The sequence below is a fragment of the Alosa sapidissima genome, chromosome 1 (assembly GCF_018492685.1).
Source record: "Alosa sapidissima isolate fAloSap1 chromosome 1, fAloSap1.pri, whole genome shotgun sequence".
Lineage (NCBI taxonomy): Eukaryota > Metazoa > Chordata > Actinopteri > Clupeiformes > Clupeidae > Alosa > Alosa sapidissima.
Window position 1 is genome coordinate 39,220,396 of NC_055957.1, and position 20,648 is coordinate 39,241,043.

Here is a 20,648-nt window from a genome sequence, read left to right on the forward strand (position 1 = left end):
CCTACTGCATTGGTTTACAATAGCATAGACCATTTTCTAGCATTAAGCTCTTTAGTTAAGTAATATCGACCCAAAGCCCCCTATTATGCTTTCTCCTATTTATTCTAACCACTCTGAACTGAACAGCACCTCTTAACCATATGTTGGGTACACATTGAAGAACATGCACCCTTCACTGCAGGATAGGAACAGGATATAAATTGTCTGAAATTATTCGTTTTTTCTTCCTCAACATAAAAAACTGCATTTATATTCTACACATATGCACATCTATCAGCACAGAGTGGCTGGTAAGGATATAGCCTGCATGGAAATAAGACCATGTCTACAGAAACACGACTGCCCCTTCATCACACACACATAGCATACCCATATCCTGCCAAACTACTAATCCTAAAATCTGGACGTTATTGGGGAATTTGAGGAGTTGCATCATCCTGTAAAAATGGATTCATTCCCAGGATCATAGCTGCAGCCCAAACATATATCCCTCAGCAGTGTACAAGTTCAAACTTTGTGTAAACAGTTAAACATGCAGAAGGTTGGCTGGCTGGAGAGTAATTTGAATATGAAGATTTCAGACATTCTTAAACAAGCTTCTGCAACCAAAGCAATCCCAAACTAAAATTAATGAAGTGAAATGTTGCCTTATTAGCATTTCCTTTCCTATCTAGGATATTAGGTTAGCCTATGTTACACAATACTTATAACAATAGCCATTTCCCTTATTGGTTCTAATACCTTTTTATTAACAATTGATGATATCAAGACCCCCGCCAATATCAAGACATAAATTGTTAGGCTACAGTAGCCACTCACTGTTCTGCAAAAATAATCACGTGTTACAAACTGGAAAATGGTAAATGATTAAATATCTGACAGAGAAAGGGAGTGCAGAGGTGAGATGGTCTCAATAAAAGTGAAGAAACTTGATTACAGAGAATTGGCAGTAAAACACTGACTTGAGTTGCAGAATACCATGGAATTATGAAATACCAAATGAAATAGCAAATGTTCAGATTGGCCATTATTTCTGAGAAATTGTTCTCCACCCTTCCTCTTGTGTAGCATTTGATCAGTGCACTTTTTAAGTTAATCTATGGTAGTGCTTAATTACTAGCTACTACAAACTACTGTTAACTAGAAAAGTATAAGTATATATACTCTTTTGATCCCGTGAGGGAAATTTGGTCTCTGCATTTAACCCAATCCGTGAATTAGTGAAACACAGCACACAGTGAGGTGAAGCACACACTAATCCCGGCGCAGTGAGCTGCCTGCAACCACAGCAGCGCTCGGGAGCAGTGAGGAGTTAGGTGCCTTGCTCAAGGGCACTTCAGCCGTGCCTACTGGTCGGGGTTCGAACCGGCAACCCTCCGGTTACAAGTCCAGAGTGCTAACCAGTGGGCCACGGCTGCCCCAAATACATTGTAAATGAATTTGTACGCATAACAGAATGTTATGCCCCATGTTGACTCCATGCCTATACGAACTTGTCTAAACTCAAATGCCCAAGAAAATACTTCCAAACTATGCCACGAGATTGGGATTGTTTTTTTTTTCTGCACAGATCCTCCCATGTACTTCTGCAAGCACCTTTGAATGGCCTTCCATTATGAGAATGTGCAGATCATGTTCAGCAGGCCTCAGATGGACCCAACTCACCTTTCAGAAAATCATTCATAACCAGAACAGCAGCAGCTATATGCCAGCAACAAAAAAGACAGCAAGCCAGATACAAAACAAGAAAACTTTTATTCTCTTCCACCCACCCAACCCCCCTGGCGTGTCGCCCTTCTCCCTATAATGCAGTTCATACAAAGGTAATGGTTGCTTGTTTTGCTCTGCTCAAAAATGGAGGGGGCAGCAAAAATAGCTGCTTCTGTGTGTGACATGACAAACAGACCTCTGATTATGGTCAGAAATTTGGTTCCATGCAGAAAATGTTACAACCAAAATGGTCAGCGTGCTTAATATGACATGACCTGAAAAGATAGCCCTCTCCTGTCCTGTCATTCCTGCTAAATAAATGCTACTGCTATGAGTATACATTAAACTTCAGGTGATACTTTGTTTTTTTTCAGTTGCTAGTAAACACTGAGCATGTCCTAACCCTTACACATCAAGTTAAAGGGTGAAACATGTCAACATCAGACACTCAATTGTCACTGTGTTTAGCATGAGTGTTTATACCAAGTGTAATGAGGCTGTTCCGAGGCTGACTTCCTAAAATGCTCACTAACAATTGCTTACCATCACATAGGGTTTAATGATACCATTTCTGCAGGTGAAATGCAACAAACTTATGCTGGGAGGACATTCATAGCACTCCAACAGCACTTCATGCAAATGAGGAGAAGAGAGATATTTGTAGGACATGGCTTAAAAAAACACAAAAAACAAAAACAAAATAAACCTGCCAAACATTGGTGCATTTACAGGTGTGCATATGCTTCCCTCTTGGATCGATCAAACATGTTCTAAAATGCTATGGAGTTGATAAAAGCATACAGAAGTCATCAGCATAGGGAAAAGGTATTTCTTGCACTCTTAAAAAAATGATAAAGAAATCCTTAATGATAAACATATTACAACACCAAACCAGCTTGATCCCGAAGGTATTCACAGCCTGCATCGTGGCCTGCTATGGTTGTTAACTAAGATACAGGTATCAGGCATTCTGAGGGTCCTAATTCATTTACTTGGTCTAAATTAACTCTTTACGCAATGCCACTTCCCCATAAATTACATTAAAGAGGAAAAAGAAACCTTGAGCTTAGCATGACCTATGCAGAATTGAACATATAGGTATTTTAAGACAGTATGGTATGTCAGTGCAAGAAAATATCCAAAGCAAAGATCCAAACTGGAGGATGTGATGTTGACACTGGCACATCAGTAAAGTACTGTAACATTGGAATATGTTTGTTGGTATGTCATCATATGATATATTACCGGTACCTGTTTTACTGGTGAGCCTTATGAGACCATGATGTATAGTCTTCAATTTAAGCTCTGTCTTCAGTAGATGCAGTTTAGAATTGTGATGTACAAAAACGCTTTTCATCAAAAATGCTACGTTTTTTTCTTTTCTTTTTTCCAAATATTTACCACTATTTCTGACATTAAAAATATTGATAAAAAGACTGAGATTGTTTAGTTTTTCCTTCTGACCCATGTGATACGGTAAGTACTCGGTCATCCTTCAGTGCCAGCTGCTTCAGTAACTCATTGTTGCCAGTGTCCTTGGCAGAGGGGGAGATGAACACTGTTTGACCTAAGAGCTGGGACCCTGTGTGTCTGTGTGTGTGTGTGTGTGTGTATGAGAGAGAAAGAGTCTCTAGGCTGCCTGGAAATATGTAAGTTTGTGTGCATATGCTTGTTTTGCGATGCAGACTTTTGCACCCTCTGCTGCTTGCATACGTTCATGGCGTCTGAGCCTTCAGTCCTGGCACCTTCTGTGTGCGCTGTGCTGCCCGCCCGCCCGAGGATTGGCGTCCTCTGCCATGGTGCTCCACCAACCATGACCGCCCTGCCACCGGAGCCACTGAGCCGGTCAGTAGTAGCCAGAGCCTGGGAAGAGGGGCCAGGTGAGTGGGCTTCCAGGGGGAGGCCAGGCGGGTCTCTCCCCCGGTATGAGGGAGGGGGGGAGGGAGGGCCGAGGGAGGGGGGAGGGGGCTCCATGTCCACAAATGGGACACATCACTCTCTTTCCAGTTACCAATAAATTAAACGCACAATCATCTTAATAAATAGCCTTGCGCAATCAACACCCCCCTCCCCACACACACACACAAACACACACACACACGCGCGCGCACACACACACACACACACACACATACACACACCCCTCCTAAACCACTCAAGGAGGGGTGTGGGAGTTCAGGCTGGCATTGAAGGATTGCCAGCCCTCGTCATCAAGACTTCTATTTCAGTTCACCGTGCTCCATTTCGCTCCCCTCCCCTCCCCCCCCCCCCAATCCCAAACAGCTCAATCATGTGAGTGGGGGCATGTCTGTGTGTGCATCTCAGTCTATGCGGTTGCCACAGATGGTGAAACGGTCAATCTCCAGCAGGTCTTTCTTGGGTGCTCTGTGTTTGAGTTCCATTCCATCCTGTCCAATGTCTTTCTCCTCTGTGTCGTCAGGTGTGGTGAGGAACTGGTCTGATTCGCTGCTGGGCAGGTGTGGGGCGGGGCATTCCTCCTGGTGCACTGGCTGAGTGGTGATGGACGTGGACACCTCCTCATCAGCTGGGTCGCCTACACATCAGCCAATCAGGAAAGGAGTCGTCAACATGTGCTCTATTAACTAACTCTTTTATACATTATACTTTATACATTTCAATGAATCAAAGCTGTGATCAACTTTAAATTGTGTACACAGTGTATCCTAAAAACAGAGAAGGCTAGAGGATGTAATGTAACGCCTCAATACCCAGCAGGATATATTGACAAAAGAGTCCCTCACACTCTTTGAAACATGAAGCCCTTTCATAAAGCCTTTGATCAGCAGCACAGAGTCAGAGTGATTAGAGTGTGTGAGTGTGTGTTTGCTGTGGGGTGGTGTAAGGTGGTTTTCTGTGGGGTGTGTGTGTGCCCTTTGGTATTGTTCTATGCTGACTCATCAAAGTCATTTTGATGCTGTGTGTGTCTGTTTGTCACAGTGTTTGTCTGAGTGAGCGTGTGCATTTGTGTGTGTGTGTGTGTGTGAGAGTGTGACAGTGTATGTATGTGGAGGTGTGTTTGTGTGTGTGTGTGTGTGTGTGTGTGACAGTGTTTGTATGTGGAGGTGTGTTTGTCTGAGGGTGTCTATATGTCTGTGTGTGTGTGTTTCTCTACGTGGATGTGGCCTGTGCTGTCTGTAGTGGGTAGTCATGTAGGAGGACCTGGGGGCGAGTTTGGGGCAAGAGGCAGAGGCTCGTACCTGCAGCAGAGGCAGAGATGGGGGCAGGCACAGGGGCAGGAGCAGGGGCAGAACAGCCAGAGGAGCAAGAGCAGACAGGAAGAAGAAAGAAGGGAGGAGGAGGAAGAGGAGCAGGGAGAGGAGGAGGAGGAAGAGCAGGAGGAAGAGGAGAGGTAACGCAGGAAGATGAAGAAATCTGCTCTGATGAAGGAAGAGAAGAGAGAGGAAGAGGAGGCCCTTGAGGGTCTGAGAGGAGATGAGGAGACCGAGGATGAGCCAAAACGGAGAGAGAGAAAGAGAGAGAGAGAAAGAGGGTGAGAAAGACAAAGAAAATCAGAGGTAGGGATATGAGAGGGTGAAGTAAGGAGAATGAAGGAGCAGAACACACACAGTAACAGATGAGGGTGTAATGGCACTTAAAATAAAATAAGAATGGCCGCAGGCAGGACTAACCAACACACTATGGGAGCGGACGAGAAGCCTAACATTCAGGGTTCTTGAAAGCAAACACGCACAAAGCAAGCCGGCAGGAGCACAGCACCAACTTGTCCCCGTGGTTTGGACATGCACCCGTCCAGACTTTTAGACGTGAGGCACACCAACCACAGGCAAATTAGTCAATGTCAGACCAACTAGCAAACGAGACCAATCCAATCCAAACCAGGTCTTAAATCCACACATGTTTTTTAGTAGTCTGTTTCACTCTAAGGGAGACTGAAAAATATAATTTTGCAGGGTTAATCCGAGAGAAGCTTCTGAAGCTTTCACTGTGTTTTTACATAGGACACGTATGCAGTCATGGTGAGACGTGCTTATGTGAGAGGCACATAAATCACACATAACTGGATCCCAATCACTACTGGGCTCAGCATTCATTTACTGATTTTGTTTTTGGTCTTAGTTAATGTGTTAGTATGTATGTGCTTACTATTGATAATGCTATATGAACTTATCATTTGACTAACAACAAATTAACATGAAATTCTCTTTGGTTTCTAGAAGATATTGAGTGTGTGTGTGAGTGTGTGTGTGTGTGTGTATGCTACTAGTCATTCAGTAGTTGAGGAGTGGTGTGTAAATGAGTGTGTGTATGTGTGTATGTGTGCTACTAGTCATTCACTAGTTGAGGAGTGGTGTGTGTGTGTGTGTGTGTGTGCTACTAGTCATTCACTAGTTGAGGAGTGGTGTGAGTGGTGTGTGTGTGTGTGTGTGTGCACACGTGTGTGTGTGTGTGTGTGAGTGTGTGTGTGTGTGTGTGTGTGTACCTGGCGGGCTGCTGGTGTGCTTGGCTCGGTGGGCTCTGCTGGAAGCTCTGCTGGGGGCTGCTGAGGGCGGGGTCTGGAAGAGCTTCTCCTCCATGTGGGCCTCCTTCACGTACAGACAGGACTTCCCCAGCAGCACAATACTGTTCAACACCTTCAGTGTAATCATACTGGAACCACACACATACACAGGCAAGTTGACAAGGGCCAGCAGAGTAGGACTCAATATTTCCAACGGCAAACAACCCTGGCACACACACACACACACAAACACACGTGCGCGCACACACACACACACACACACACACACACACACACACACACACACACACACACACACAGCCTTACCCCAGGTAGAAGAGCAGCACACACACATAGGACAAGGACCCCTGGATCTTCACGGAGCTAGTCACTACTCGGATGAGCTGCAAGAATACAAATCACACACAATCACTTCTGCACTAACATTAGCTGCCGATATGTGATACAATAACATCTAGATTAGACACCCTGAGCTCTGGGCATTAAGTGGGTCAGAGAGGTTTCAGGGGGTCATTAAATCTTGAAAATCCTCAGTAGAGAGTGGGCCTATCTGCTTAGCCACAAGAGAAGATGGAGGATGTCGTCTCACCAGTAATGCCAGTGGAAGGGGAATGAAACCCATTCTCCTTGACACGCTGTCACTGTAGTCTGTGTAGGCCTGGAAATCACACACACACACACACACACACACACACACACACACACACACACACACACACACACACATGCACACACATGCACACCAACAAATCAACATACATTACACAAGACCCTGTTTAATCCACTTGCACGTAATCTTCTTTCCTTATAAGTCCCAGACAGCAGACAATACAGATAGATAATTATGGCGGTCGTACATAATACATGACGTAACATTACGTCTCCATTACAGATACACTTGCTGATCAACAAGTCCTTTGAAGGCCTATGGTACAAAGAAGGACTATAGGAAGGAAATATCAGGTGCATAGACAGAACCTTACAACCTGTACTCACTACAGCTGAAAGATAGAGAGGCGACAGGACAGAAGAAGGGCTGGCCATCATTCAACTGTCCTTACTACAGCTGAAGAGGGAGCAGGACAGGCCATAGAAGAAGAAGGGCTGGCCATAGACTGCAACAGTCCCGTCCACTGCTGATTCCGTAAGTAAGAGTTCCATACAATTTCTCCATTGACAACTGGAGTATAAGCCATAAAATACCGTAACCGTTCATGGTAGACTTAAAACTATCTACAACATGATTAAGCGATTGTACATGCTCATAGAGACGCCAAAAGTTAATGGGGCATCAACCTTGTTTTGAGAAAAAAAAATGTATTCGCGATTTAAAGGAAAAGTACTACACTACCCAAAATCCTCAAGTGTAAAAGCAGAGCCTTTGATTGGTAGAGATCGTCGTTGCTATGGCAACATTTATGCCACTTTTCCTGTGCCTGTTGTCTTGTTACTCGCTGGAATAAAGATGGATAACAAGGCTGTCAGAACTGATGTGTGGCTGTCCGATAAAAACAGTTTTTCTCATCTTTGAAAGTTGAATTTACTCAATGGAAGCGGTAGGAAGTTAGTCATCTTCTTGTGTGAGATTAAAATAGAAGCATGTTAAACAATTGTTAGGCCGCAAATGTTTTTTCGAAATGAGTACATTGGGAAAAAGCTCATGGGATAGTAGTTCGTTCACTTGGGAATTAAAATATGGACACAGTCTTGTACCTTTGCCTTTTTTAGTTTTTCTGTTGTCTGTATAATTTCTGTTCGAAATTATATGTTGGATGAGTATGAGTCACGTCGTAGCTGGTTAGCTTAAGGCGTGGTCTAAAATGGATTTGAGATATACAGATTTTTTCAGACGTAGATTGTAGAAATTAATGGGAAACTTATTTCCGCAAACTAAGCTCTCTCGGAGGAGGGGCAGGACTGTTGCACTCTATTAGAGAGGGGATGGATGGAGGAAGGGCCAGCCGTTATTCAACTGGAGGGAGGGAGAAAGAGAGGGAGAGAAAGGAGGGAGAAAGAGGGGGAACTAAGCAAGAATGGAATAAAGGGAAGGAAAGGGGGGAGAGGAAGAGGAATCAGATGGAGGACAACAAAGCTGAACAACTCACATTTTTTTGCCTGCTGCTGACAAGGTCGAAAGCCAGACTGGCTCGGTATTCACTGTAGACCTGCGGAACACACGCACACAACACACTTCATCAGAACACTGAGGCCACACACAGGTAGGCAGGTACATGCAGCAGCTGATAGTGACATTTGCAGTTTGACCAGAGCGAAAGCGAGCCCAGAGCAGCAGGCTGCTTGAGTGACCTTAAAGAGATATGCAGGAGAACCTTTGAAGGGCAGCTCAGACCACTGACATTTTGGAGTGTTCAAGAGGAAAGAGAGTAAAGACTCACAACACACACACACCATGCAGCATATAAGGATGCAACCTGGGACATGGGAATATTTTGGACTTGAATGGCAGAATGCAATCTGACGCGAGACGTGAGTGTGTGGCTGGATTTGGAGTATTTCTTAATTGGCCAATCTCTAGCATTTCTGTTCTGTTGCTAGGCCACAGGGAGGGAGTGAGTGTGAGGATTTGTGTACATGAGTGGTAAAAGTGTGTTCTCTCTCTCAGTCCCTCTCTCTCAAACACACACACACACACACACACACACACACACACACACACACACACACACACACACACACACACACACACACACACACAAACAGCGTGCTGATGCAATTAGGTTACTATGACACTCAGAACAGAGTCTGGGGATTTTCTGCCCTGTTTTTCCTCAGCGATGAGACAAAATGCTTCCCATAAATAATCAAAACCCTTGAATTAGTGCAGAGATTGTGTGTGTGTGTGTGTGTGTGCGTGAGAGTGTGTGTGTGTGTGTGTCTGTGTCTGTGTGAGTGAGTGTGTGTGTGTGTGTGTGTCTGTTTGACTGAGTGTGTGTGTGTGTGTGTGTCTGTGTGACTGAGTGTGTGTGTGTTTGTGTGTGTGTGTGTCTGTGTGAGTGAGTGTGTGTGTGTGTCTGTGTGAGTGTGTGTGTGTGTCTGTGTGTGTGTACGTGTGTGTCTGTGTGTGTGTACTTCTCCCTCACTGGAGAGCGCAGGCTGTGAGTCACATCAGAGTCCACCTCCATTCATGCGTCGGCAGGCATGATGCTGAACCAGCTCAGTATGGCTCCCACTCATTCATAGCCACTGACGCACTCTGGCAGTCACTCAGTCAGTGTCTCATGAGACCCACGATGAAGACTCATACAAAGCCATACATGTGCCCATGAATGAGTCAGTTACACGAATGACGCTTTACTGCCGCTCATGGATATTAATGTGAAAATGCAACAGTCGATCAGTGCCGACGTATCATCTCTTGATGCTTGACAATCACTGTCCTCTCAAACGGCGTGAGAGAATCAGAGAATCAAGAGGGTTTGTCTTCAGACCTTTGGATGTAAAAACCGGAAAAGGCAAATTAGAGGGTTTCTCCTAAGACCTTTGGGTCAGTGGAGTAGGAGCCAGAAATTGACTGTGACACTCCGGGACTTAAGGGGTTCTAATCCCATCAGGGATGGAGGGGAGGGTCGTGGGCCATTATGTAAGGGCTTCTCAGCACAGTTCATGTACTGGGCTTCTCATTCTCTAAATGTGTGGTGTCAACCACACTTGGGAATGGTCATTTCTGGTCAAAAAAGCTACAGCTTTCTCTGCCAAAGCCATCAGACATCTGTGCACGGACATAAAGGTGACATTCTTAGCATTTGCTCTTTCTGGACTGTGGTCAGAGAGAGAAAACAACCTCCTCAGTTGGACCACAGGCTACTTCTGCGGTCCCTGGTCTTGTCTTTATTATTATCCAACATACAGTAAGCAGTTGGACTAGAAATAGGGTTAGGATTACAGCATCTGCCTTCCATCAAGGTGACGAGTGACGTGATCGTTGCTGAAGTGCGAAAAGAGGCTCGGTGAGTCAGAGACACAGGGACACAAAGGGGCAGAGAGAGGACAGTGGCCCTGGACAGACCAGAAAGGACAGAGAAGGTGAGAGAGGTGAGAGGGAGAGAGAGAGAGAGAGAGAGAGAGAGAGAGATGGAGAGGGAGAGAGAGAGAGAGAGATAGAGAGAGTGTGTGTGTGTTGACACAAATCCCACTGCCAGTAAGCCACTGTAACACTGCAGAGATCCTACTGGGCTAATCACCCAGAGATATCACAACCCCTAATCCACCCTCTCCTCCATGCTCCAAAACTCCCCTCTGTTAAAGTGTGTGTGTGTGTGTGTGTGTGTGTGTATGTAAGTCTATGTGCTCATAAGGACCACAGTGCCGGCTTTCCTACCATTAGTCCCGTGAAGAGAACTGTGTGTGGGGTTTGGGTGCGTACCCTGCGGCCGGCTATGCTGCGCCACTCAGCCACTCAAAGGGGACTTGGCCAGACAGTGCTCTTTGTCCCGATGCGGAGACATGAGCAGCCATTTGTGGCTCTGGAGCAGTAACGTAAGACCTTGAGACCTGCTTAAGCAGCCTGGCCGCCCAAGAGAGAGAGAGAGAGAGCATGGCAGTGAATGCACTAAAAGCAAAAGCCCGCAGGGCACTCTACGCTGTAAAAATAAAATTTCACAAAATAAACATCCCAATTACAATCTGGTGCAAAATATTTGACAGTATAATCCAGCCTATTGTGCTATATGGAAGTGAGGTTTGGGGTCCACTCAGTATGCATAACTACAAAAAAAGTGGGACAAGCATCCAACCGAAGCCCTACATGCAGAATTCTGCCGTTCAATACTTAAAGTTCAATCAAAAACACCCAATAATGTTATGTAGGGCAGAATTAGGCCGTTTCCCATTGGCTTCACCAATACAGAAAATAATCGTACAATTCTGGATGCACCTGAACAGCAGTCCCGAGAACTCCCTCCATTTTGAGGCACTGAAAACCCAGGAGATGAACCCTGAAAAGAGTCCCCTGAGCCAACTGGTACTGAAGCTAACTAACTTAATAACAACAACTAATACACATCAAGCTCAGTCCAGGTATGTTTCGCAAACAATCAATTAGTCAACAAAATAATGAATCAAGCAAAAGAAGAATATTTAGAACATTGGACAAACCAAAAAGAGAATATGAATTGGCAGAGTATCTCATCTCTGTGCCAAGTACAGGCTCAGTGACCACAATCTAGCAGTAGAAACAGGCAGACACAGGAAAACCTGGCTTCCAAGAGAACAAAGAATATGTGGTCACTGCCAGGCAGAGATGGTTGAGACAGAGGAGCCCTTCTTTCTACACTGGGAAAATTATGAAAACATTAGACGGGCTTTCTTCCCCAAATTCCAAAGAGATATCCCACATTTTCAAGACTGGGACAATAATGAAAAAATGACCATACTCCTTGGCGAAGGGCCCTCTGCTGCCCTAGCAGCACAATTTATTTTGAAATGTGAGGATCTGAGGGACTCAACCTGAAACATACTACATACACACACACCATCCTATTATTACTCTTGCTATTTACGTCTGTTAAAAAAAAAAAAAAAAAAAAAACGACCTGTCTGTGTTAACAGACACTTACATGTTCCTGTGCACAGATATGTGTGTGTATATATGTGTATATATATATATATATATATATATATATATATATATATATATATATATGTATATGTGTATGTACATATGTATACTCACGGACCTACACACGTGCACACATGTGTGAGAGAGGTGGGAAAAAACAAACAGATTGGTGAGACGGAGAGGCAGATAGAAAGGAAGAGACGGAAAAGAAAATGAAAGGGAGGTAGGGAGGGAGAGAGGGGGAGGTAGGGAGGTAGAGAGGGGAAGGTAGGGAGGGAGAGAGGGGAAGGGAGAGAGGGGAAGGTAGGGAGGGAGAGAGGGGAAGGGAGAGAGGGAGAGAGGGGAAGGGAGAGAGGGGAAGGTAGGGAGGGAGAGAGGGGAAGGGAGGGAGGGAGAGAGGGGAAGGTAGGGAGGGAGAGAGGGGAAGGTAGGGAGGGAGAGAGGGGAAGGGAGGGAGGGAGAGAGGGGAAGGGAGGTGTTTGTACGGGTGCCCTGCTTAGGGTGGAGTGGGGTGGGGTGGAATCCAAAATCCTGTTGCCCTAGAGGCAGATTTAGGTCAGTGGAGCAGCCTGGCCATTCTAGACAACGTGAGAACCGGGAAGACCTTTACCAACCGCCCCTGAGGGACAACCTGTTCCTTTGGTTCAAGGTGCTGTTTTTTGTTTTGGTGTGCTTACATTAAGGAGGTGGCATGCTGTGTGTGTGTGTGTGTGTGTGTGTGTGTGTGTGTGTGTGTGTGTGTGTGTGTGACCTTGAGGGAGAGAGAGAGAGAGAGTGAAAGAGAGAAAGTGAGTGATTGAATGAGGGTGTGGGCGAGTGTGTGATTATATTCAGGACTGACACCATTTACATCGCTGACTGGGAGCTTCTTCTACTGCTTTTGAGGACATGCTACACCCTACAAGTGTCAGATTTAAGAGAGGGAGAGAGGAGGGGGCAGAAGGAAGAGAGAGAGAGAGGGAGAGAGAGAGAGAGAGAGAGAGAAAGAGAGAGATGGAGAGAGAGAGAGAGAGTGCACCAGGGTGAGTGCATGAATGTCTCCTATCCCTAAAGCCCATCACCTGACCCCTTCATGCTGCATGAACACTAACGTCGTGGTCCCTAGAGTACTCACATCAGCTGTGATGTCATTGAACTTGGTGATGAAAGCATGTTTGACCACGTCCACAGCCATCTCCGAAGCGATGACCATGCAGACATCAGGGAACAGAACCCATAGGTGATCTGTGGTGAGCAAAGTCATCACAAAACAAAACAACGGAAATATGATCACTGAAATGAATTACTGTGACTATGGAAACCAATTATAGCAAAAGTGTTTTTACTTAAACAGTATACAATACAACAAAAATTGGAACCCTACTTGCAGAAATGAACGACAAATGAATGAGCCGAGATACTGACTGACTAAACAATCCCACTTAAACTCGCTGTTTGAACAGGATAATAACCTGGGTTCCAAGAGAACTGCTCCATGTTCCGTAGACACACGATCAACAACAGGACATAGTTGGTGAATCTTTCCTTGATATCTATAAATAAATAAATAAAATATATATATTATCTGTAAGAGTGGCATTGTTTACTAGTTGAGTGATTATTAGGCAAAAAAATGAACAGAGACAACAACATCAAACCTAAAGGAGAAATCCAGCCAATTTTAACATGGAGCTCAGTTGATGGAATACTGTCGGTAGGGAGGTGTTTGTAAAATAAATGCAGACATAAATTATGAGATGTAGCCTACAAATGAATAGATGAATGTACAGTTTGGTCATGAAACTAGTCATCAATACATTCAATTATGTATTTCTTCATTTTTTTCTGTATTTCTTAATTTATTTATTTCTGAGATATTAATAAAAAACAAGCTTATTTTTCCCCATAGACTTAACATGGGCTGATGACATCACAATGGGCTAATTAACTTGATTTGCACCTGTATCAACTTCCAGCTGCTCACTACTAGGACCCATCAAAGGGCCAGTTAAACTGATTGCACCTGTATCAACTGCTTTCTGTTTAACTAGGCCAACTCTCTCTGTGTCTCTCCATTCTACAAGGATATAAGGCACATTCCATCCAACTTTCTATCCATTCATCCTCTTCAAACCATTCACTCATCCACCCATTAAACTATCCATCAACATCCATTAAACAATCTGCCTATCAACATCCATTCAACTTTTCTGTAGGGATGTGACGCTCGAAGCTGACGTTTCGACAGTCAACAGACAAACAGTGTCGAGCTTCCGAAACGCAAGTGTTTCGAACAGTGTTTCGAAGTGTGGTTCAAAACGCCCATGTCATGTGACCATGGCTTAGTGAGGCTTCGTGGTGTTTCAATTTGGTTTGGACAGGTGGCACACTTGCCGCGCGAGCCAATTACCCGAGTAAACACCTGTTTGATCTAAATTACAAAGTCCCAGAATGCTTAAAAGTCATTCAAACACATCCTATCTTTGTGGTTTTTTTGTGAGGAGAGAGATTTTAAGAGATATAGCGACATAGAGACATATAGAGATATAGCGATTTATAGTGCATTCTTGTGATTGATAGGTTAGTGATATAGATTAATTGACAGGCTAGAGACAGACAGTAAGCGATAGTTTAGATAGATATAGTCTAGTGACGTTAATATTTAGATAGTAGCAGAAGTAAAAAAATATATGACTGATGCCTTTATTTCAAGAACAGCTGACCCTTTGAAATACTGGCAGGAGAGGAGAGTGGTTTATCCAAACCTAACTGTGATGGCAAAAAAAATATTTGTGCATGCCAGCAACAAGTGTGCCTTTTGAAAGAATTTTTTCCAAGGCTGGGGAGGTTTATTCAAAAACAAGAAACAGATGAAATGCCAAGACGGCAGAACAACTGTTATTCCTAAATAAAAATGTATGTTGACATACAAAAAATGTGTTGTTTATTTTTCCCATGTTGTACCTGATTAGTCTAACCTGCTTCACATGTATCCTTTATTTCCCTACAACATGTTCCCAAAAAAAACCCTGGGCCATAAGCATAGCCTACATTTTAAAACCATTGTAGCATTTTCCTCTCCAGCATATTCCAAAGGATAATGTACTATGAAACTGAAATAACAAAACATCTAACTGGCAGATATAAAAATGTTCTAGTTACTGAACGCATATACTAGTCTGAAATTTCTAAGCACCAGCAGGGAGTCGAACACCGGCCGCTCCGGCCGAATGCAAGTGCGTTAACCACTGAACCACGTGGCTGTGGACGAAATCTTGCGTTCCACGTTGGCTATTTATATTCTTTGTCTGAAGCAGTTGTGCTTCACGGTCAAAATGTGATGTTAGCAAAACTGGCCACTAGATGTCACCATGGAGTTACGTGTGTTGGATTGTTTCGAAACCTCGACACATTCCGGCGCAATTGCTTCGAACGTTTCGTTGTTTCACAAAGCCTCGTTCTGCCCATCCCTACTTTTCTGTCTATCAACATCCATTACACTATCTACATTTAACTTTTAAACTATATACTCTGTCTCAGGCTTTAAGCATACAATCTGGCTCTCTTAAGACTACTATTTCCTCTGCCCACAACTGTTTCAAAATAACTGTCCTCACTACAATAATTCACTATTAAATAATTTAACTATTTAAACTACTCAACTATTTAACTGTTCAGCCATTTCAACTGTCAGTTGTTATCAACTATGACTCCTGCCAACTGTTTCCAAATAAATGTTTGTTTGGCATTTTATGTTAATATACAGTATGTTTATATTTTCATGCACTGGTAATTTCCTCGAAATTACATTTTCTAGTTTATCTTGTCATTTTTGGTTCTCTATATTCCATTCTGTAGCGTGCAGCTGCAGCTCTCATTTGGAGCTTCCATGTTGTTACAGTCATTCATGAATCATCGTTATTTTGGACATAAACTTTATGTGTGGTCTCCATGGAAATGGGAAAAGGCATGATATCGACTTTGTTATGTACTTTAAGCTACAGGAAGCAACGGAGGGAAACTGTTCCTTCACAATGACTGGGTTGAACACCCTGTTCATGTTGCACAGCACTTGTCAGGACATATTGAGCCTGTTAGGAGGCACAAAGGTACCGTTTAGAACATGCCCCCGTAAGGTAGCTTGTAAGCACTTTGGCTGCTTTAGCCGCTAACTGGCTAACTTGCGTCAGACAGCACCGATTTATTTCACGTTTTTTCTGGCCAACAGTATTCCGTGAACATGATGAACGGAGCTCCGTGTTAAAATTGGCCGGATTTCTCCTTGAAATGAGAGTTCAATATAGCTTGTAAGCGTCATAGGTCATGTTATAGTGATGATTCTTTGTCACTAAATATAAACTATGGCCTATTTTCTTGGGTTCAACAGATTGTTATGTTTGTGAATAAATGAATCAACCTGTGCTTGATGGATGAATTAATAAAGACAGAGGGATGTTTATTATTGGAGTTTTTTTTATTGTACTGAGGAAACCTAATTTCCACATCAAAAGGTCTAAGAGTGTAGATGAGATTCACACAATACTCCCTAACTCCATCTGTACTTGATGTGTGAGCAAAAGAGTCTATGTGTGATGTGTGTGTGTGTGTGTGTGTGTGTGTGTGTGTGTGAGAGAGAGACTCACCGCTGTTTGACATCTGGAACAGGTTGTTCTTCTCAAACTTCTTGAACACACTCCCTTTAATCTCTACAAACTGCATAGACAGACACACACACATTTATAAAGGCAAACATTTCAAATCACAACCATGAGATTTTTAAACAAAATGTTTTGCAAGAGGTGAAGTTTTTTGCTGTCTGTATCAACACAGTTCAACACACTATATGTCTATCGATCACCAGCAAATGTGATGCACCCAAGCCATCAACTGTGATAAAATCAGCACTTAAGAGTGTTGAACACATTGATCTATAAATATAACATATGATAATAACCTTGGTCCACTATTGAGTTTTATCATCAGTGAAGATAATGATAGTGTGTGTGTGTGTGTGTGTGTGTGTGTGTGTGTGTGTGTGTGTGTGTGTGTGTGTGTGCACTCACGTTGTTGGACATCATGATGGTGAGCAGGGACTTATTATGGGAGTTGAAGGCCACGTTGAGGGTGGTGGCCTGCACCATGATGAGGATGGCATGCAGGACTGAGGACACACGCTCAGGAAAAACAAACGATCCCAGATCACATTTAACACACATAAGCTGCTCTTAGAGGACCTGGAACCTCTACTTACATCCCTGCCATATCTTTACACCATATTAAAACATCTGGCCTCTGTTGCCTTTGCCAAATGTGAACTCATTTGCCAGTGTACACAAACTAAAATGCAGTATGAAAAAATCGCTTCTCACCATGGTCTTTCCAAAATCTAAAAGTTCTTTAGTTCTTATGAGCACTCCTCAGAGCTACCAATCCCCATGCATTAGAAGCCCTTAAAGATGATCTAAAAAGATGCCTCAATTAGTGATTTCAAGGGATTTACCAAGGACTTTTTATGCTGATATTGTATAGATACATATGAGCTGTGGGTATTTATCTTCTCTTTTAGATTAGGATACACACATAAAGTACAGCCATCAGGAAGTGAGGAATGACGCCAATATGTGCCCTCTTCCTCTCCTTGGGCTCTGTGGCCGTCCAGTACAGGGCATCTAGGATGTCCTGGCCAAAGGATGAGAACAAGCGGTCTGCCACCTGAGAGAGAGAGAGAGAGAGAGAGAGAGAGAGAGAGAGAGAGAGAGAGAGACATTAGGTATAGTATCGAAAGACAATAAAGATGCAACAGAATCACAGAAATTGCTCTTAAAGATTAAAGATGCCCGGCCCCAGATATAGATATATTTCTCCGCTATTGGTCATAATGAACATATGTGCTGTTCACAATACTGCCACATGGTGTTGCTATTTCTATCTCTCCCTATTACCCTATGATTGGCCCCCCAAAACACTGAGAATTGGAACAATTAATCGATCAGTAATTTCTGCTGTTGCATATTTACCTCACATTTGAGTAATAAATCTGAAGACCAGATATTTGGATCAGCAGAATTAACAATTCGCTTTATTGATAAATAAATTTGAGTTGAACCGGTTGCAACTGAATCCGTGGAGAGTGACAACATCTTTCATACCTTTTAATTCTGGCACAGATATGAACTAATTTCATTTCCCAGAAACTATGCCCCCCCCCCCCCCCACCTACAGTACGAGTACAGCCTACAGTACCTGACCATTTCAGTATACACTACTCTTAAAACATATCTATCAGGATGTGAACTGCCTGTAGTCCGGCTCCACCCAGTGTTGGGTCACCCTGACCCAAAAGGCTCTGTTCCTCCTACAGGCCTATTCCCCTCACACTCTGGCTTTACGTTACCAGTTATTCTGAAGTCACACTTATGAAGAGTAATGGAACTTTAAATGAACTCGATATCATATTACATGATAACCACCGTGAATTATGAATTGATATGATGTATTGTAACCTTCTGATGACCACAGGATATATGCTATTAAACCATTTAATAATTCTCTTACACTTCAATGTACTTTCACATTACAGTATATCACATTACATTTGGCTGACGCATTGGTAACCAAAGCGACTTACAACACGATAGACAGTTTAAGCTTTTTAAAACCGAAGCACTTTGTTCAAAATGCTGCTTGTAATGCTGTGCGTACCTCCAGCATGTTGTAGATGATGTAGAGCTTGATGACTGACTGGCCCCGGATCATGTGGTACATCATGGAGTAGTCCACATAGTGCATCATGGAGTAGCACAGCACCATGATGACACCCTTCAGCACGTCACACACCTGGGCTGGCTGCAGGATACGGGATCCACTGTGTACACGCATGCAGACACACAGAGACAGATGTACACACACGCACACACGCACACGCACACACACACAGACACAGACACAGACACAGACACAGACGCACGCGCGCACACGCACACGCACACGCACACGCACACGCACACAGACACAGACACACACACACACACACACACACAGACAGACACACACAGCTTGTACAAGTTAATTTGTGATCTGTTGAACATCACTATCTCTGTAGTTACACCCATACCAATTTTAAGAGCCATCTGTGTAACATCAAAATCAATGACAATTAAAGCATGGAGCTTCTCATTCAAAACTATTTAGACACAATGCCAATCTGTTAGTGTGCTAGCAGACTACAATGTCAGCTGCACTGTGAATATTAGCCAGATTAGTTTAAACACCATGCAAAACGCCTTTCAATGAGGAGCACCCATCGTGTGAGCACTTCATTATAGTTTAATTACTGTTGCAAGACAGATAACACAACTCTTTCAAACACTCATTAGCTGTAGTGAACCTTATGAGTGTTAATAGTTTTTAGTGTCCTCAAGGCTTCAAATCGGGCCTGGCTGTTTGTTTACAACAGAAGACTGCAGATCCAGAAAGGCATCATTAACATCAACACATCCACTCACACTTCCATTACATACTCTCTCACGCAATCCTGCTAAGAGCTTAGCTGCCAATCTGTCACTGGGAGCGCAAATCAAATTGCTGAGCTGGGATCAGCTGTAATGTTTTCTGCCACCTGGGTGACCTTTGGTAGAGAGTGCAGCAGAAGCACACCACACATCAGGACAACAGCGCCATCTACTGGTGAATCTCCACACGTGGTCAGACAATGCAGAAACATACACTCACAATGACACAATGGTCAACTAGTGAATGACATGGGCACTATTTTCTATGTCTTATTGTGCATCTATGGCAATGCTTATGCTTGTGCTAATGTTTTGTCAATTATTTCAATTTTTTTAGTTTTTGTTTGTGTATTATTATTATATTTTGTCTAATATTTACTGCACATTGAGCTTGGGAAAATGCCATTTTGTTTTGCAGTGCACTGTTATTGAATGCCAATAACATTTACTTTGACAAAAGTGTCAGTCTCATTTCCAAATCCAACAGGGTCAGATGCCAGAGGAAATTCAGTTGTCGGAGGGAATTCGGTCTGGATTCGGTCCACTGAGAAGTCTCTATGCCCGAACCAGAGATGTTCTTTTAGGCGGACTTTATACCAGGACGAACAGATGAGCACCAGTTACGTAGTCATCCACCACAACCTGCGCTCACTTGAGCTGACCTCATTTACAATGAAAAGTCTGCCGCCAGAGAAGTGAGATGTGAGATTGGTCAAGGAGAAGGATGTTTTTGCTCTTCTCCCTGTGAAATTCACATATTCTCGTTGCTCTGCTTCGACAGGTCTACCCAATTGCATGCAGAGGCCTTTTTTTTTCTGTATCGGTTGAAAAACGCTCCATAATTAAGTTTGAATGGCATGATACTAGACTCGAATTCTTGAACCCGGGAAACACTGTGACTTTCACATAAGCATATGACAGCGTAAGGCGTGCCAAATCTTACAGCGGAAGAGTGCCAACCAAACAGCTGCAATCATAAGGGTGGGTGAGTGAGTGTGTGTGTATATATGTATGTGCTGTGTGCTGTGTGTGTATGTGTGCCTGCCTTTGCAGTAGTGTGCTAATGCGTAACAGAGGGAGCTTCAGATCAAATATTTCTCTATGTTAGTATGAAGCTTCTGCTAGCCAAACAGCAGTGGTGTCTGCAGAACATCTGTGTGTGTGTGTGTGTGTGTGTGTGTGTGTGTGTGTGTGTGTACGCAAATGGTTGGGGTGATGGCAGCCAATCCCAAGCGGAGTGGTTTGTGGGCCGAGTGTGAGCATTCGTTAATAGAAAGCGCTCGTTGGCGGAACAGCTTCTGAGCATGTTTACAGTACCTGCTTTTTCTGCAGTAGGGGCATATATTAGCCCTGCAGAGATACACACACG

General features: G+C 43.6%; 1 protein-coding gene across 2 annotated transcripts in view; it reads right to left on the minus strand.

Moving 5' to 3' along the window:
- Positions 1-1,736: 1,736 nt before the first annotated feature.
- The window catches only part of tapt1b (transmembrane anterior posterior transformation 1b), a 28,190-nt gene continuing 9,278 nt past the window's right edge, over positions 1,737-20,648 (minus strand). Inside the window, exons 4-15 of one of the 2 annotated variants that reach the window (XM_042084903.1) lie at positions 20,597-20,629; positions 18,471-18,633; positions 17,345-17,480; positions 16,832-16,929; positions 16,412-16,481; positions 13,241-13,321; positions 12,904-13,013; positions 8,317-8,376; positions 6,801-6,869; positions 6,518-6,594; positions 6,173-6,339; positions 1,737-4,264 (exon numbers count right to left, since the gene is read on the minus strand). In XM_042084903.1, coding sequence (XP_041940837.1) covers positions 4,032-4,264; positions 6,173-6,339; positions 6,518-6,594; positions 6,801-6,869; positions 8,317-8,376; positions 12,904-13,013; positions 13,241-13,321; positions 16,412-16,481; positions 16,832-16,929; positions 17,345-17,480; positions 18,471-18,633; positions 20,597-20,629 — 1,297 coding nt within the window. In that variant the 3' untranslated portion in view covers positions 1,737-4,031. The remainder of the gene's footprint in view (positions 4,265-6,172; positions 6,340-6,517; positions 6,595-6,800; positions 6,870-8,316; positions 8,377-12,903; positions 13,014-13,240; positions 13,322-16,411; positions 16,482-16,831; positions 16,930-17,344; positions 17,481-18,470; positions 18,634-20,596; positions 20,630-20,648) is intronic. The other variant, XM_042084910.1, reaches the window with a different exon arrangement.